General features: G+C 39.5%; 1 protein-coding gene across 1 annotated transcript in view; it reads left to right on the forward strand.

Annotated features, from left to right (window-relative positions):
- The window catches only part of LOC139741260 (uncharacterized), a 30,567-nt gene extending 13,919 nt beyond the window's left edge, over nt 1–16,648 (forward strand). Inside the window, exons 5-16 of the mRNA XM_071651856.1 lie at nt 1,700–1,899; nt 3,292–3,398; nt 4,101–5,187; nt 6,581–6,700; nt 8,493–8,624; nt 9,396–9,475; nt 10,441–10,526; nt 11,840–11,937; nt 13,641–13,732; nt 14,374–14,445; nt 15,655–15,725; nt 16,368–16,648. Coding sequence (XP_071507957.1) covers nt 1,700–1,899; nt 3,292–3,398; nt 4,101–5,187; nt 6,581–6,700; nt 8,493–8,624; nt 9,396–9,475; nt 10,441–10,526; nt 11,840–11,937; nt 13,641–13,732; nt 14,374–14,445; nt 15,655–15,725; nt 16,368–16,648 — 2,426 coding nt within the window. The remainder of the gene's footprint in view (nt 1–1,699; nt 1,900–3,291; nt 3,399–4,100; nt 5,188–6,580; nt 6,701–8,492; nt 8,625–9,395; nt 9,476–10,440; nt 10,527–11,839; nt 11,938–13,640; nt 13,733–14,373; nt 14,446–15,654; nt 15,726–16,367) is intronic.
- Nucleotides 16,649–17,422: the final 774 nt, after the last annotated feature.

Raw genomic sequence — 17,422 nt, forward strand, 5'->3', positions numbered from 1 at the left:
TAACTCTGATAACTGTCCTTGTTTGATATTTCATCGGCACTACTCCCATGAAGTTTATTGTCTTCCCCAACATTTACTGTTGCCAATCACAGGTAAAGAAAGAAGAAGAATTCTAATCTATGTTCATGACAACCTGACACTGTGGCAGTGAGCAGTGAGTGCAGATGACCCAGACATCTGATCCTCTTCTTCATCTGGAGGTGTTTTAGTGTCTGTGAGGGCTCCCTCTATAGTGTCCTTTCAAAGATGCTCAAACTCCACCTGAAGACCTTTCTCTATATCAAGACACGCTCAAGCATCTTACCAATGGGATTGCCAGAAATATTGTTGCTTCTATATTTAATAGATTGCACTGGATGCAAAGTACTACATTAAGCCAAAATGATACAACAAAACGATAAGGGTGAAATGTATACTATTTCCAGAAGGTCATGTTGATATCACTTCAAAATAGACGACCGTGTGAACGTCTACACCTTCACTCGAAAACAGTGTTTGTCTAGGCAATCTGTATATCATGTAGCATCATTGCTGAACAGTCTGCATGTGAGTATGTATTAATTGCGCTGAGCACATATACATTAGTGATCATGACATCATTAACATAAGAAATATGCATGGGGGAATATGGTAAGCCGAACTGCATGATACTACAGTTATGATGCTAAATCATAAATCATAAATCGAGAGGGGGTCGATAGAGTCAATAAAATCTTACAAATCTTACAAATCTTACAAATGATTCTCTCAACTTATCTTGTGACCTACTTTTTGTACTGTACATCGGTAAAACCGCCATCATTACCATTCCAAACCCTGTTGACAGTCAGTCTCTGTGGTACCATCAATGCCAGTCATTGTATCTGTACAGTACTTGAGTTCTGGGCCCCATTTAACATATTAAAGATATTCAGTAGAATACTGTAAAACGAGGAATATTCGAGTGCATTTTAAGCTCGCAAATTTTGCGAGCGCCAAGATTCGCGAAATTAAAATGCACGCGAAAGTTCTTGCTTACACTATATGCATTGAATGCCACTGGCAGTTCGCGAAAATTTCATGTCGCAAAAAAGGCCGTCGGCTCCAATTCGCGAAAAATTCATGCCGCGAATATATCATGTTTTACAGTAGCAATTATGCCAGAATGAGCCACTTCTTGTAGCAACAGCCAATCAAGGAAGTAGGATTCTTGTCATTACCATGATACTTGCCATTGCACCAAGAGTTGCTGTCATGGCAACTTTCTATGAAATGAAGCCCTGGATTTCAGGATGATATAGACCCTGGATTTTAAAGCAAGTTATTCCAAATCACAACTTGGTGTCTATGTCATTTGATAGACAAGATGATTTTATCCACAATGTCCCTCTGGACCTAGAGGCAGGGCCCTCTAGAAGAACAGTGGTTGCACTAGAGTTGCTACTCTACTAGAGTTGTTACTGTAAAATGAGGAATGTTCGCATGCTTTTTAATTTTGCAAATTTGGCGGGCGCCAAGATTCATGAAATTAAAATATACACAAAAGTTCATGTTCACACTATATGCATTGAACGTCATTTCCAATTCGCAAAAATTTCATGCCACAAAACAGGCCCTCGGCTCCAATTCGCGAAAATTTCATGCCGCGAATATATCATGTTTCACAGTACTCCTTTTGTGAGTCTTTCATGATTGCTTGATATTCACTCCCCCACTCCAGCCAAACTGTCTGCTGCCTACGCCGATGAGCGCAACATCACACCCCCTCCGCCCCCGCCCTGTGCCTCCCCGGACCTGGAGAAGCTCATCAACGGAGGACTGGGAGGTGAAGGCAGCAGTGATGATGAGGATGATGGCGATGGTGATGATGAGAGGCCAGAGGAAGTTGTAGATCGGGTGGAAGCCAGAATCCCAAAAGAGGTGTGTGCCTTCATGTGAAGAGGGCATCCATAGAAATCAAGTCAGTATTTAGATTGTTTTCCTCAGTAAATACAACCTCTATCAGGGTGCAACATAAACACTTGCCCAATTGCCCGGGGCAAATGAAAATCTAATTTGGGCAAGTGTTTTTGACCAATGATAACAAATGTTTGCCTGAATTGGGCAAGCAAAAGTTTTGAAGCCATCTTTTTTTTCATTCCCCCCAACAAACCCACAAAGTCAACCATACAGAAGCCCAAAGATAATGTCTGTTAAGTGATGGAGCACACATTATGTTTCATTTCAGCAACTTTCCAACCCTTACATGAAGAAGCTCCAATGCAATGCAACGGCAACACTTGACCAAGTTTGGTACTCCATTGTGTTGAAGCATGCAAATCAGTATGTGCTGTTTATTCAAATGATTGTGTTTTATTAGGCCCTTGACTAACACATGATTTTCTATGTTATTTCCTTATATTTTGGACTTTCTTTTTGGGCAAGTAAAATTAATGTTTGGGCTAGTGTTTGGAGCAGATTTGAAAATCTGCTTGCACGACTGGGCAAGTGGTAAAATAAAGTTATGTAGCACCCTGCCTCTATATTTAAAGAGAGCAGTGTAGATTGTACACACTGTGTGTTGTCTATTTTGTTCGTTCATGAATAGAGGGAATGAGCATTATTTAACCCTTCATGTGCCATATTCCTGTTTGAAGTGTCATATTCCTGTCTGCTTGTACATTTCAGTAGGCCCATTTATGCAGCAAAATTATTGGTTTTTGGATCAGTGATCCAAAATTTCTTTTCTCCTTGGTTCACACATCATTGAGGAAATAAAAAAGTCACTTGGCTGGAAGAAAAGCATTCTAAATCTCACAACTACCCATGCCCAAACATTGACTAGAACTTAACCTCTGACACTCTCACCCAAGTTAAAGGCAAGTGAGTTGGCTCAGTCAGTAGTGTGTCTGCCTCCGACCCAAGCGACCAGGGTTCGATTCCGAGTCTGGATTAAGCAATGTTGTGTGTAATTATACCATCCCCTCTAGCGAGAGGCAAAACACTCTGTCCTTTGGATAGGACATAAAAATTGAGGTGCTGTGTGTGAGAGAGTCACAACTCATGCATGTGAAAGATCCCGCCTCATTCATTCATCACAAAGAGCAGGGTATTTGACCCGGTGAAGTGGTTCTGCCTCACATCCAACTGGACCCCATGGAAGACCAGCTTAGCATACATGTAGCTGAATATGGGCTATCCAGCCATCTTCTCAGATGGAAAATGAACAAACAAACAAGTTTAACCATGGGTGACCCCCCCCCCCCCCCCAAAAAAAAAAAAAAAGAATCGCATTTGCTATTTCTATTCATGTGTTCCATTTTCTCCCTGCAGCCTGCAGCCCCTCAATTGCTTCGCAGACCTACCCCAGAACCAATCAAGTTGTCTATGACCTTACCTGGAGCGGATGTGGAAGAAGACTATTCCACTGATGAAGACAGGTGAGAGAGAAAAAAAAAGACAGAACTAATAAGCAAAAGTGGCAAAGAAGAAGGAAGGGATGAGATGATGTAAATATTAATCCTATATTGATAAACCTATATAAAAGTATGCTTTAGTGTCTATTTTATACACACATTCAAATTTGTGAAGGATATAGGGTAAAACTAGACTTTTCCAACCCTTTCTGTATAAGGGAAAACACCCTTACAGGGTTTTCTGTGCCAAACAACACCAAATACACACAGAGCGTTAATTGTTTTATTGTTATAAAGACTGTAAATATCATGCAAAGATTCACTGTACATAGGTGCAAGTTTATAGAGATAGAGGTATAGTCTCTAGTCTCTGTGGAAAACACCCAGCCATCTACCCTTGCATCAGAAGCAAAACAGATCTACAGAGGAAACCAGATCTATGTTTGAATACCTATTCAAAGATGTATGTGGGAGTGTGTATGTGTGTGGGTGTGTGTATTTTGATTGCGTGTGCATGTCATGATGTACATGTATTGGGTGTGTTTACATTGATGTTCTTATTATGTATCTGAAAGTTTGTGTCACAGCAAAGTGCAGTTTTCTTTTCAGCTTTTTTTTTATTTGGCTGGTGGTAATGTATGAGCTACTATTTCATCATGAGAGTTCACCATCAAAATATGATTCTAAAAATATGTTTACATTCACATTTTCAAAAAATTTGTCCAGGTCTTCTTATGGGCCATCACCACAACTGTCACCAGATATTGAAGTTCAAAGTATATCAAGCGAGAGTTTTGCCCAGCTGGCCCCTTACCAATCTCAATTTCAAAGTGGCACCCCTGCAAGTAATGGTCCCTCCCACAGTGGTATAGCTAGTGTGTCTGTCACCCCTCGGAGTGGGGCCACTACCACTGTCAGAAATAGGGTGGATGATAGCGAAGACTCGGCAGGGACCGACAAGACTGCAAATAGGAACAGGTCCAAAGGCAAACTCTCTGTGCAATTTGTGGAGGAGAAGAATGTAACCTTTGATATTACTCCGCGAGGTTCCGTCACCACTCTGAGACCTAGACCGCCCTCTGCTGGCAGAGAAAGACACAGGCCACAAAGTGCTTTGAAAAGTTCAAAGTTCAACAAAACAAATACCACAGACTCAAGGACAGCTCATTCATTGTCACTTACTCATTCCTCTCGCCCCCTCTCTGCTGGTAGAAGGAGACACTTTCCTTCCTCGGAGGACGATGGTGATGATGATGAAGATGATGATGAAGAAGTTGTGAGCAGTGATTCCCTAGTCGGTACAGATAAAATGATGGATACGCTCAACAATAACAGCTCGAACGAAACCAATGATAGACGCGGTCAAATGAAATTGGCGAGGAGACAGGATATTGAGACCATGATGTCGCGATTAGCGCTGCCGCAAAACGAGGAGAATGAGGTGAGGTCTGACACCAAGGAGGCGGAAGAGAGGGCGCCTCGAGGATCTCCTCAGGACATCATGAGGACCGTCCAGGTCTCTTCCTCGGCCTCCTCAAGGAAGAACTTCTACGAGAAGGCCATCAATGCCAAGAAGAAGAGCATGTACCAGCAGCGGCAGGCAGCAGCGGCGGCTGCCCGCACCCTCACCACCAAAGTGATCGAGTACGGGGAGAACGGACCCACCATGGAGACAAAGGGCGTGTCCTACCTCCAGGTGGGGGCCACGCCCGGCCAGTCCAAGCCTGTCCGGCCGGGGTCCCTGAAAGGACCCAAGAAGGGGTGGGATGATGGGAGAACTCAGGTCAACCGACCAACCATGGAGAAAAAGTCGGTGCGTAGAGTAAATTTTCTGTTGTGTTTTTTCGATGTAGCAGAAATAAGATTACATTACTAGTACGAGATGGCATCAAATTAATATATTTTCTGCATTCTACACTAGTAATCAACTATTGTGAACAGAGCCCTTAAAACTAGGACTTTGTTATGTAGTTTGGCTGTTTATTTGTTCCTGAAATATGCCATGATTTTGTTTATTATTCTGAATATCATATTTGAAACAGAAGTATAATATCAGTGGGGAATACTCAGTTAAAGGCATCCAAAATGTAGTTTGAAATGGAAAACTGTGTGACTAACTGTTGGAAACTTCAGATCTTCTTTTTCTTCAAGTGGTCTACAGTCTGTTTTCTATCCATATAACATTTGCTCACACTTTCATAGTATACAGATATTGACTTTTTAGAGATTTATGTAACGGAACACTCAACATCAGGATGGGAGTTATGTTTTTCCCAAGAGATTATAAGATATTGCCTCAAGGGAAAATGTAGCTTCCAAGGGACTGTAAAGTTTTTTGTTACAATGATAAACAGGGCAATATTTATAGACTATATGGTCTGTATGAATACACATCATTTCATTCTATTCTTGTTAGCAGCCGGTCAAGTAAATCTGATATTATTAGTTATCCCCTGCTTGTTCACGAAATACGGGCAAATATCTACGGTCTGGTGCCATATTCCATGAGGCCGAAGGCCGAATGGAATTTGGCACCAGACCGTAGATATTTCCCGTATTTCGTAAGAACCATCAGGGGGTAACGATTTTATCTTTTAGTGTAAGTGCTAACCTTCTTCTCGCTGATTTCCCCTCGTGAATGATGTTGAAATCGCCGGCTGTCAGCCATGACCATGTTGACTTAGGCCTACGTCTCGCGAGCTGATTACTGCATGCGATGCGCGCATACAAATACGTACACGTACACGCCATGACTGCAGTGCAGTAGCCAGATAAGTTGCTGTTGTTTAACAAGCATCTAGTGGTCTCAGGTTATGTGCGGAATACGCTTGAGGACCGCGTGCTGTCCATTTGTTTTGTACAGGATTAGCGCGCACTTTCCTATAAGCGTCTTTGGTACATGCGCAGCTGGCTGTGTAATACAGTATCATGACGTCATATCCACGTAATACGGGATATATTAAGTGGTTGATTGACCAATGAGATGACAGAATTCACGATCACTAAAAGATAATACTGTATGTTACCCGATGGGACACTAATGACTTTGATCCTTGCTTCATGAGTCGTGTGAGTGCATTGTGAACAATCACTGGCCAGTGTTTATGTAGACCATGATTTTGATGTCATGGTTTATAGCCTCTTTTATCTTTTCTGATGATGTTATGTTCCTGACGTATGTTATGTTTCTAACATATGTTATTTAGCTGGTGGAGCAACTTCAGGATAGGCCCACCTCTCGCATGGGGATGTATGAGGATGCAGACAGTGCTGAGACCAATGTAGGACCAGAGACCAGCAGTCAAGCCCAGGCCCTGGCACTTCAAGTAGGTCCAGATGCAATTTAATAGGCTTACATCATGCCCTCAACAACTCAATACACTTTGAGCAACAGTTCTTTGTGATTTGATGCATTTTCACAGTTACATCTACGTGAGAAGTCGCATATTTTTTCAGGCTGAGTAAAAAATGTCATTAGCACTGAATGAAAGCAGAGAAATGTCAAAAATATTACTTTTTTCTTTTTAAATTTCCAATAAGAGTTTGCCCTCTCTGCTTTTCTTTAACAAGTTCCATATGCAATGACTGTAGTTGTCATTGTTAAGGATTCATGCATGAAGTACCAGCACAGACTTCCTTATGGTTCGCACTTTAGATAGAAAAGGGAGTATTTTTTAACTTTATTTCATTTGTGTAAATAGGTCTTTCAGTCCCAGTGGAAAATAGTGATTTACTTGATTGTGTTTGTACTGTAATGAATATAATCACATCTAACTGACTGCTGTGCTGTGGTTGATAATGATCTTCCACATAAATCCTTTAAAGGTACAAGTATAAACCAACATTTGTTTGAAACCAGCACATTTTGCTGCACCAGTTTTTATGCCTCCGCCAACGAAGTGGCCGGAGGCATTATGTTTTCGGGTCGTCCGTCCGTCCGTCCGTCCGTCTGTCCGTCCGTCCGTCCCGTTTTGTTTTTGTCGATATCTCAAGAACCGTGTGGTGGTTTTACATCAAACTTGGTATGAGGGTATATCCTTGGGGGATAATACTTTGTGTGGATTTTAGGGTCACAGGGTCAAAGGTCAAAGGTCACAGGTTATTTTGTGAAAAATAAAATTGAAATTTCATGTTTTTCTCCATATCTCGCAAATGGTTCAAGGTATCTTCATGGAACTTAGTATATATGCTTGTACCGATGGGCAGTGATTATCTAGGGAAGTTGGGGGTCATGGGTCAAAGGTCAGGGGGGTCAAAGGTCAAGGTCAACTCCTCAAAATATCCCTACTTTCCTTATATTTATGCAATGCCTGAAGGATTTTTTTTTCTTGATATATGCATGTATAACCCCATATATATTCTGTGGGAAGTTTCTTGCCAAAAGGTCAAAAGGTCAAAGGTCAAGTGAAAGTGCTAAATTGTACTTCTTCCTCCATATCTCAAAAGTAACTCAAGGTATTATCATGAAACTTACATATTTATGCATATTCTACCTAACAGCGATTCTCTTTGGAACTGTGAGGTCAAAGGTCAAAGGCCAGGTTTAGATGATACTATTTTACCATTTGATCTGAAATTATACTTTTCTCAATACCTTGAAAATTACTCAGTGCATAAACTTATAAAAGGGTCAAAAGTCAAGTAAAAATCATCAGTTCCCCCAAATACCTGCACTCTGACGTTTTAATCATTCATCCAATTGAACCTAGTTCTAGGAAAGTGAACATTCAGCACATTTGTGGCAAACCTGTCATTTTAATATTTTGCCAATTGTGTGAAACTGTCATCACACATTGTCAAGACATTGTACTATAGACCTATTAGGAGAACCATGCATTATGGCGGAGGCATACACCAGTCGCGGTAGCGACATTTCTAGTTATCATTATTACTTCTTCTTTTCTTTTTTCTTTTTTCATGTCTGGTTAGTGCTTTATTGTGGGTTTTGAGGGAGATGCGACACATACCTATTAGTAAAATCCTGGTACAGTCAAACTTATCCTCAATGGACCACCAAAGGGAAATATGAAATGTTCTTGTAACAGCCAGGTTGTCATTACAGACATGTGGTTTGCTAGAGCAGGTTTGACTGTGAAAATGCTATGATGTACCCTGCAGAGAGCTCGACCCAAGTCAGCTGTGCTGAGGTCTAAGCAGGAGGTCACAGTTCACAGGCACGGCAAGAAGAGTCCCACTCCATCCAAACAGCGCCCTCACTCATCGTTTGTCAACTCATCATCGCCAGCTAAGGTTTGTGGAACACCATAATTATTAATTAAAGCCTTCACGCAAAATGTCTTCTTTTTTATACGTTGATTGTCACTAAAAGGTAAATTATTACACAACAGGGTAAATATTCACCATTATTGTGTGTAAGTAAATGACAGAGGATTTATATGAGTATTAAGGTTATCATAACCATATCATAGCATAATGGGTATACATTACACTCTCTTTCCACACTGAAAATTGTTCTCACCTCTAACAGCGATGATTGATACATTATGAGGTTTTACTGCATGAAATTGAGGGATGTCCAAGTCTTTGTTATGACAAAGTTGTCAAAGTACATTTTCTGTTTTACAAGAACTTGAAGTGATTTAAATTAGTAACTGTTTTTACCATGCAGTAAAAAGGATAATCTATATATCATATTTAACAAGATTATCTAGCCCATTGCTTATTTGAATCATGTGTGCCATTTAGTAAATGTGTGAAAAATAAGCCCATGCGGGAGTCGAAAGGTTAAATTTCTTGCAGTGAAGTGTAATGTAAGAAGTCATAAATACAATGAAATGATATTAGACTCTGCTCTAGCTGTTTGATAACTTGCATCTGGGAGACAAAGGGCAAGGAATCTGTGAGTGAAATGTAGGAGGTCATAAACACCACTAAATGATATTCAACTTTATTACAGTTGCTCTATTCAATGACTTTCATAGGGCTGATTTATCTTATACTCGGTATATTTTTTCAAATCCAACTTGTGCATTTCACTGTTGACCTTTGACCTCCCAGAAGCCTCCCAGGAGAAACTCCTCCCCTTCAGGCCGCACCCATAGCAACTCCAACAGGGCATTGACCCCAACAATAAGAAAGAGGTGAGTTTGGTGCACATTGGCTCGTCCAATATGTCTTGATGGTCTTCTCTGCGTGTGTCAGGATTTTATGTAACCATCATTTACCGTCATGAAGTTTTCCTTGAATCTAGATCCTTTAGTGACATATGTATGTCTTTTTCAAGTCAAAATTTGAATTAAACAGACTTAAAAAATATCCATCCATGGGTATTAACCTTGAGACACTCGTGTTCAGATAAACTCTCTGTGAATGGCTGGTTGTGTGTTCCAATGTACATTAAATCCTTATCACTGTGATGTGGAGGGGATGACTGTGCATCATAAAACCCACAAACATCTGCTCAGATTTATTTTCCAAAAGGACTACAAATATGTGTTTATGTTTAACTTTACAAATTATTTGTTTAGTTTAGTTTTTTTTGTATGTTAGTTTTGATTACACGTCTCCCTATTTCGAAGTTTGAAACATATGTGTATACAGGGTTTTAATCTTGTTTTTAAAAAATGTATTATTTCTCATGTGCGTTACCTCCTTTTTGCAACCATGAGCTTGTGAAAGCCCTACAGAAGCTGTAAAAAAAAAGTCTGATGCTTTGATACTTTGATATGTTCATCCTTTTAAGATGGACTGATTTTCCTATAACACGCATTTCCCATTTACCCAAGTCTGAGAGTACTCGGGACTAGTCTTCAACGGGTTAATCTGGTAATCCTATTGCAGTGGTTACCATGGAGTGTATGATCCCCTTTTTGTTCCATGCACAATAAAGGGCGAGTCAGTGCACTTGAATATGCCAAGCACTTTACCATTATTTATTTAGTAGGTTAGGAACAGCCAATTTTGATGAGCTACCAACATCATTTTGAAGGTAAAAATCTCCACTTTCGGAATTTGACTTCAGCTAAAATCTTATATGCCTACCTTTTGTGCAAGCTTACATTTACTTAAGATAAACTTTTTGACATCATGCTTAATTTCTCTGTAGCAAAGCTGAGAGGCAGAGAACGAGGGCAGCTGTGAGAGCTCTGAAGGACGGCTCACTTACCAAAAACAAGATGTTTGACAAGCAGAGTGAGTGTCCAAGTTTCTGGTGATATCATCTTTCGACATGATCAGATGACGGTAGTTTGTTCAGCTTGTCAGATGTGATCACAGGAAAACTTCCCTGCATATCACATTTACAATATTTAGTGTGTTTCTGCTAAAAGATATAAGTTCGGGTTGATGTGAGATAGTGAAAGGTGATGTGGGAAACAACTCAACTTTTTCCCTCAGTAGAAACACATCGGGTAGTGAGTGATGCGAGGTAATTCGACGTGATTCGTTGTCCACCTTTTTAGATGGTCGATGTGAGGTAATGCGAGGGGCGATTTTCAGTAGAACAGAGGAAGTAACAAAATTCGCAGTGTGCCAGAATTCTCAAATTCTGACCAGGAGATTCCTTATGTTATGCATTTGATCATTACAGCGATCTGATCTGTGACCTTATGTTATGTACTTGAGTCAACTTCCTAATTCTGTGCATTTTGTACGTTCCCTCACTTTACCCCACATTACTGCCTATGTTATTGCTCAGTAGGAGCAGTTTTGGTAGTAGTAAAATACAAAATGATGCATGTGACAAAAATTTGTGATAATGCAAGTTAGTATGTTGTGTCCAATAGAAAAAATATTCAATTGGATTTTCGCCCTGGGAACACACTCATAGTTAGACAACAGATATGACAGTGTTTAACAGAGCAGTGAGGGGGTTCAATTGGTAGTCTGTCTGCCCTGCAATGAAACGACTCAGGGTTGATCTCAGCAGAGTAAGTTTGTGTGTCAACATGCTGTTCTCTTTCGTAAAAGGTAGACACACTCTGTCCCTTTAAAAGGACATAAAATTGTGATCCCATGAGTGAGAGTAACACAATTCTCTCACATAACTGATCCCACTTTGCTCCTCCTTGTGAAGCACTGCTAGTTTTTGTCCAACACGGTTTACAAATTTGATGCAACTTATGGGATCCTTGAAGGGCAATGACGTCACTACCTCATGCAAAATATACTTGCATGGTAGTGCCTGTTGTATACATATAACTTCTTTAGCAACGACTGAATGCTACAGCTTATCAGTTTTTGAACATTTTGTTTCAAACCACAAGGTTCTGGTTTCACACTAGAGAATTCAATACAGTTTCGAACTCCCCTTATTATATTTTGCAAGCAGCGTCACAAGTTCTGCTAGTAACCTCAAATACTCAAGCAACATGCTTTGTTTTCAGCTGTTCTATTTTATTCACTTCCTCACATTGACAGGCACTGACTCTTTCCTGCCTGTGATTGAATATTAAAAGCATAGTTAATAACCAGACTGTTATCCTGTCTTGAAACCAACCTGTTAGTCAAACAGGTGCACTCTGATCCCGGAGCTGTGAGGGTTTACCAGTCAAAGAGGCAGCAAGATGAGGAGTCCGATGCCGATTCAGACAGTATAGATGAGGTAAGTCTAACCACCCCTTTTCTTCCCCCTCTCTTCCTACTGTTCTTTCTTCTACTTCTAATTGTTTCAGCTCTTTTCCCTTTCCCTGCCTTTTAACCTAATATCTTCTGATGACAGTGTGCTTTTTGCATCTTTGTGACTTCTGCCTCATGCACAGTTTGAGTTAGCATGAGTTAATTATGATGGGAGCATGCTCTGTGTATGAGAATTTGAGAATTGAAAACTTTGAGAATACTGCTTTCTTTGCATCTTACTGAGTAAGTTGGATTTCTGAACCCAAATTATTACACTGAACCGTATTCTTGGTGAGAGCAAAAAGGTTCCCTTATGAATTCATTTCCATTCATCTCCTATTTTTGCTTCCATTGCTCTCAAATGTACACAAATTCTTTATATTCGTTTTTATGCCTCCGCCACGAAGTGGTGCCGGAGGCATTATGTTTTCGGGTTGTCTGTCCGTCCGTAATCAATTTTGTGGACAGCGTAACTAAAAAACCTTTTGAGGTATCCTAATGAAACTTGGCATGTATGTGTCTTAGGGGGTGAAGTTGTGCCTATCAACTTTTGGGTGCACATGCTCAAGGTCAAAGGTCAAAAGGTCGAGGTCAAATGCTTAAGATTTCACTATTTCGCCCATATCTATGCAATGCCTGAAGATATTTTCTTGAAACTTAGTTTATACATGTATAACCCAATTAAGATTCTCTGGTGAAAGTTTGGGGTCATGAGGTCGAAGGTCAAAGGTCAAAAGGTCAAGGAAAGGTTAGAATTTTACTTTTTTTCTCCATATCTTGGAAATTGGGTATCTTCATGGAACATAGTATATATGCATGTACTGACTGGAAGTGATTATCTAGGGAATTTGGGGTTTATGGGGTCAAAGGTCAGGGGTCAAAAGTCAAGGGCAACACTTCAAAATTGTACTATTTCCCTCATATTTATGCAATGCCAGCAGGATTATTTTTTTTCTAACTTGGTGTATGCATGTGTAACCCAATATAGATCTCTGGGAACTTTTTTTTTTGGCCAAAAAGGTCAAAGGTCAAAAGGTCAAAGATCAAGTGACAGTGCTGAACTTACTTCTTCCTCCATATCTTGGAAGTGGCTCAAGTTATCTTGAAACTTAGTACATATTTATGCATGTTCTGCCTGACAGTGATTCTCTTATGAATTTTAGGGTCCAAGGCCAGATAAAAATGGTAACAATTTATTATTCAATACAGAAATTGCACTTTTTCTCCATACCTTGAAAATTACTCAAAGCATAAACTTATGAAAGGGTCAAAGTCAAGTTAAAGTCCGTAAATCCCCAAATACATGCTCTCCTATTCATCCAATTAAATGTAGGTCAAGGAACGTGAACATTCAACACATTTGTGACAAACATGTCATTTTGATATTTTGCCAATTTTGTGAAAATGTAGTCACTCATTGTCAACATGTACTATGGACCTATTGGGAGAATCATGCATTATGGCGGAGGCATACCAGTCGCCGTAGCGACATTTCTAGTTGTATCTGTTTTCCTAGGAATTTCACTCATTCTTCCTCCTCTTCATCTTTGTCTTCTTCTCTTTCTTCTGCTTTTTTTTATTTGTTTCCATTTTGTTCATATTGTTTGTCCTCCTGTTCTTTGGCACACTTTCTTTCTCCTCCTGTCCATCCTGGTCTCACCATGGTGATTTGTTATCTTCTCATTGCAGTATCCCAAGAGTGTGAGGGAGGAAGAGATCTTCAATCTCCATCGACACCTGCTCAAGAATGGGGTGCACATCTCCTTCAAGACTCTCAAGAGGTATAAAAAGACACCTTTCTGCTGCGGTTTCTCAAAGTAGGGTGCAGTAGCAGCCACATGTCTCTTTATCTTCTTTTGTTCCTTTGCAGTTTAAAAGAAATAAAAAATCGCATGAATTAAGAAAGAATGAAAAAAAAAAGTCTGGATTTCTGAAATGATGAAATGGCAGGCAGCAGATTGGAGAAACGAGGGACAGACTTTGGTCAGCTTTTTTTGACACCTGATATTGTTTTGTGAAACATCAGGATGTAGATTTGTCGTACTCCATGAAGAGATTGTATTGACCTGTACTTTGGCTGTTATTATATCATTTCTTATAGGTTGTTTTTTTTTTTCATTATGAACTATAGTATAATAAACATTTGGGATATTGAATCAAGTAATAAAAGTGAAAACATCTGCCTTTCACACAGTGTCAACAAAAGTCTCAGTTGTTTCTTTGAAATTTTGTATGCATTTATTCAAAATATCTAGATTTCTTGTGACATTTGTGCAACTGCAGTCCATTTTGTTCACGAATTCTCTCCTTTTTAAACTTTCCTCTTTCTGTTGAGCAATGACTGAACAATGAATAGTGACCCTACAATGTATTTTGATGACAATCCTTGTAACCTTCCGTCTTGTTTTTTTTTTACTAATAGGGGCCTGGTCGCTCCAGGGGAGAAAAATGTTCAAGAATGTGTGGAACAGTTGCCAAGCAACACATCTCTAGGGTGAGTAAGGAACGTTGAATGTCAAAAAAGAAACTGTACATGACGTTTGTAGCATTTTTAGATCCAAATAAGCCACCTGTGTGATACGTGCTTTGTGATCCATGACTGAAAAAAAAAAAAAAAGTTTTTGAGTGATGCACTCTTTGCAGGGGTCAAATGAATGTCAGTAAACTTCACTATATTTCTGAACATTACTAAATGTCTCCAAAGTATACTTGCATGTTGTTGTTTTTAAACTTGTTCAATAGAGCACATAGTACGTAAAAATTTCCACAGCTCAAAGTTTCATGCTTACTGTAGTTGCATATTAAAAATTTGAGAAATGAAGGCGTCAACTTTCCAAAGATGCTAACCCTTTGTACATACCCTACCCAGTTCTGCAAAATTTTGCCTGAGATTGTTATCGCAACACAAGAATGTTAATGAAAGTTTCATTTGAAGCCTTCGTTGTGTTAGGCCTTGAGGAGTGAATGTGTTGAACGTGTTCCACTGTATAGTGTAATCCCTGTTCATTGCTGTGAATACCATAATGTAATTGAGATCCTTCAAGCCATACACCATCGCCCAATGTTTTACTACATCCACCACTTGAGCAACCAATTCCATCTGTCTTGAACCCATTTCTGTTCAGAGCATCTCCCTGAAAACAAGAATGACATTAATTACCAAACTTTAGTGACAAATGAGAACTGCCATGTATCTGTTAAAACAATTCTGGAATAGGTTTAGATAACTGGTATGGGTTTGCATAAAGGTGATATCTGTCTGTGTTTCTTTCTCAGTTTGTGCTTTGCCATTACTGTTCATGGTTTTTTGATAAAAAAATGTGTATCAGAGAAGGTTGTGACTTTTGAGATTTTTAGGAGCTCATCAGCTTTGTCATTGACTTGAAGAATACTTGAATTTAAGCTATGTCTGAGTTTAGAATAAAGGAGACTCTTTTCCAAACCAATAATTACACATTTACTAGGAGAGCAAATGATAACATCAATCATTCTATGTTTGTTTTGTAGTCACAAAAACTTTCATGAAAATGTTTTATGCTATTACCATTTTGTCTGAAGGCCTTCTTACAGTTAAGAGTTTAGCTGAGAGCCAGGAGATAATAGCTGTCAGGTCTTGTGAACTAGAAACACAATTTTAAGAATTTTGCCAAGATTTGTCATGGTAACATAAATTTTTGTGTACCTCTTCCATCTTTGTCATCAGGTTATTGAGTCAACCTTCAGCGTGGCTTGGACAGGTGTATGAGAAGTACAGGATAGCAGAGAGTGCACTGCGTAAGTAGTCTCTCCCATGTGATGTCAATTTGATTTGTTAAATTCTGTGCTAATTATGGTAGAAACGTGGTCAGTGACAATTTCCAATGAGTGACAAACAAAGAAAGACATTAAAAAACAGAAAACACTGAAGTGCATATGAATTGAAATGACTTTTGGAAGTTTTCATGATGTACAATTCTTGAATGTGTTAAAACAGATGTACAATCCCCAAAATAGACTCCCAATGTCCCTGATTAACATAGTTAGTGTTTGATAACAGGCTAGAATAAGATCTTGGTCGTAATTTGCATGATTAATTGAAGAGAATTAAAAATTGCGATCGCGCCTCTGATGGCCAAGAAGGGGGGGGGGGGGGGGAGGAATAGGCCTCCCTGTAGATATGGCATAGTAAAAAAAGCCTAGCCTTAGTGGGGTCAAAAGACAAATAAGACAATTGAAAGAAAAATATCTGTCCTGTTTGTTAACCATGAGGTAGAATGATATTCAGAACGATTCGAAATCTTTCTCTGTTTGTCAAGAAATGAGAAAAATGAGAGAATTCAGCCTTCTATTGACATCAAGGTCATATTGGTGTATCAAGGCTTAGAAAAATATATACCTCTAAACTTGCTTCTGCCTTAATGTCCCCTCCCAATCCAGGGAGAGCTGACCACCAGCTGGCAGTACAGGAGGAGAGGGCAGTCAAGGAGGCCCAGCGGCTACTGGAAGCCTCCCGAGTGACTGCCGGCGGCCGCAAGAAGAAGCGGAAGAAGATCAAGAAAAAGACGAAGTCGCCGTCGTCTTTGAGCACGACGTCCTCGCGCCCCCTGTCATCGACGTCCATTGTGCAGAGAGAGAAAGAGAAGAGACCGTCAGAAACTTCAGTGTTGTCTGCAGCCTCCTTGCTCTTCCCGCCTCAAGCTGATGATGATGTGCAGTGAAAAAGGTTAAAGGTCACCCCAATCATTATGAACTTTGGGGAAAGATTCATGATTTTAATCCTTGTCAGTGTCCAGTGTAAGTTAGAGATATCCAATTTCACTTTTCCATGACATAGAAAACGCAATGCACTTCAATGCAGAATGTGGTATTACTTTGAATTTTCATCCAAATCTTTCTGAGTTTCTGCTCACGTAGATTTGGAGAAGTGGGTCTAAAATTCGTGATGCTGTCATTGCAGTTGCACTAATGTCTAAAGCGATGATTGTTGAGTGATTGTTAAGTATCACCGTACTTTGAAGTAAAGCGTCCATGAAATTTAAACTCTTTACCCACAGAGCTGTGAAATAATTCATTATGCTTCAACATTTATTACATTATCTTTTTACACTTTGTGAAATTAGTAATTATGTGGAGAAACTTGTGTCATTTGTCCTGCTTGCAGCTTCCTTTTTTTTTTCTTCTTCTTTTTAGAGTAATAGTTGACACAAAGAATTCTAAGCTTAAATGCAAACTCAACTGCTTTGTACATGTACTTTACTATAAAATTTTTGTGTGTGATTACAATGTACCAGGATGATGCGATAGTACAATTATGTTTAGCCAGCATTGGAACATCATCTTTGAAAGTTGGCAATCATAGCTGAAATTATTTCAACTGAGTTTTAATTTACATTGTGGTGTTTTAAGACATTAACCATTTTTGTTGGTATTAAGCTGTTTGTTGTACAAGCCATCACAAAATCAACAGAATTTGTTTGCGTTAAATTCTCATT

The sequence above is a fragment of the Diadema antillarum genome, unplaced genomic scaffold (assembly GCF_040938485.1).
Source record: "Diadema antillarum isolate AM-2024a unplaced genomic scaffold, OU_Dant_1.0 seq00000912_RagTag, whole genome shotgun sequence".
Taxonomy (NCBI): Eukaryota; Metazoa; Echinodermata; class Echinoidea; order Diadematoida; family Diadematidae; genus Diadema; species Diadema antillarum.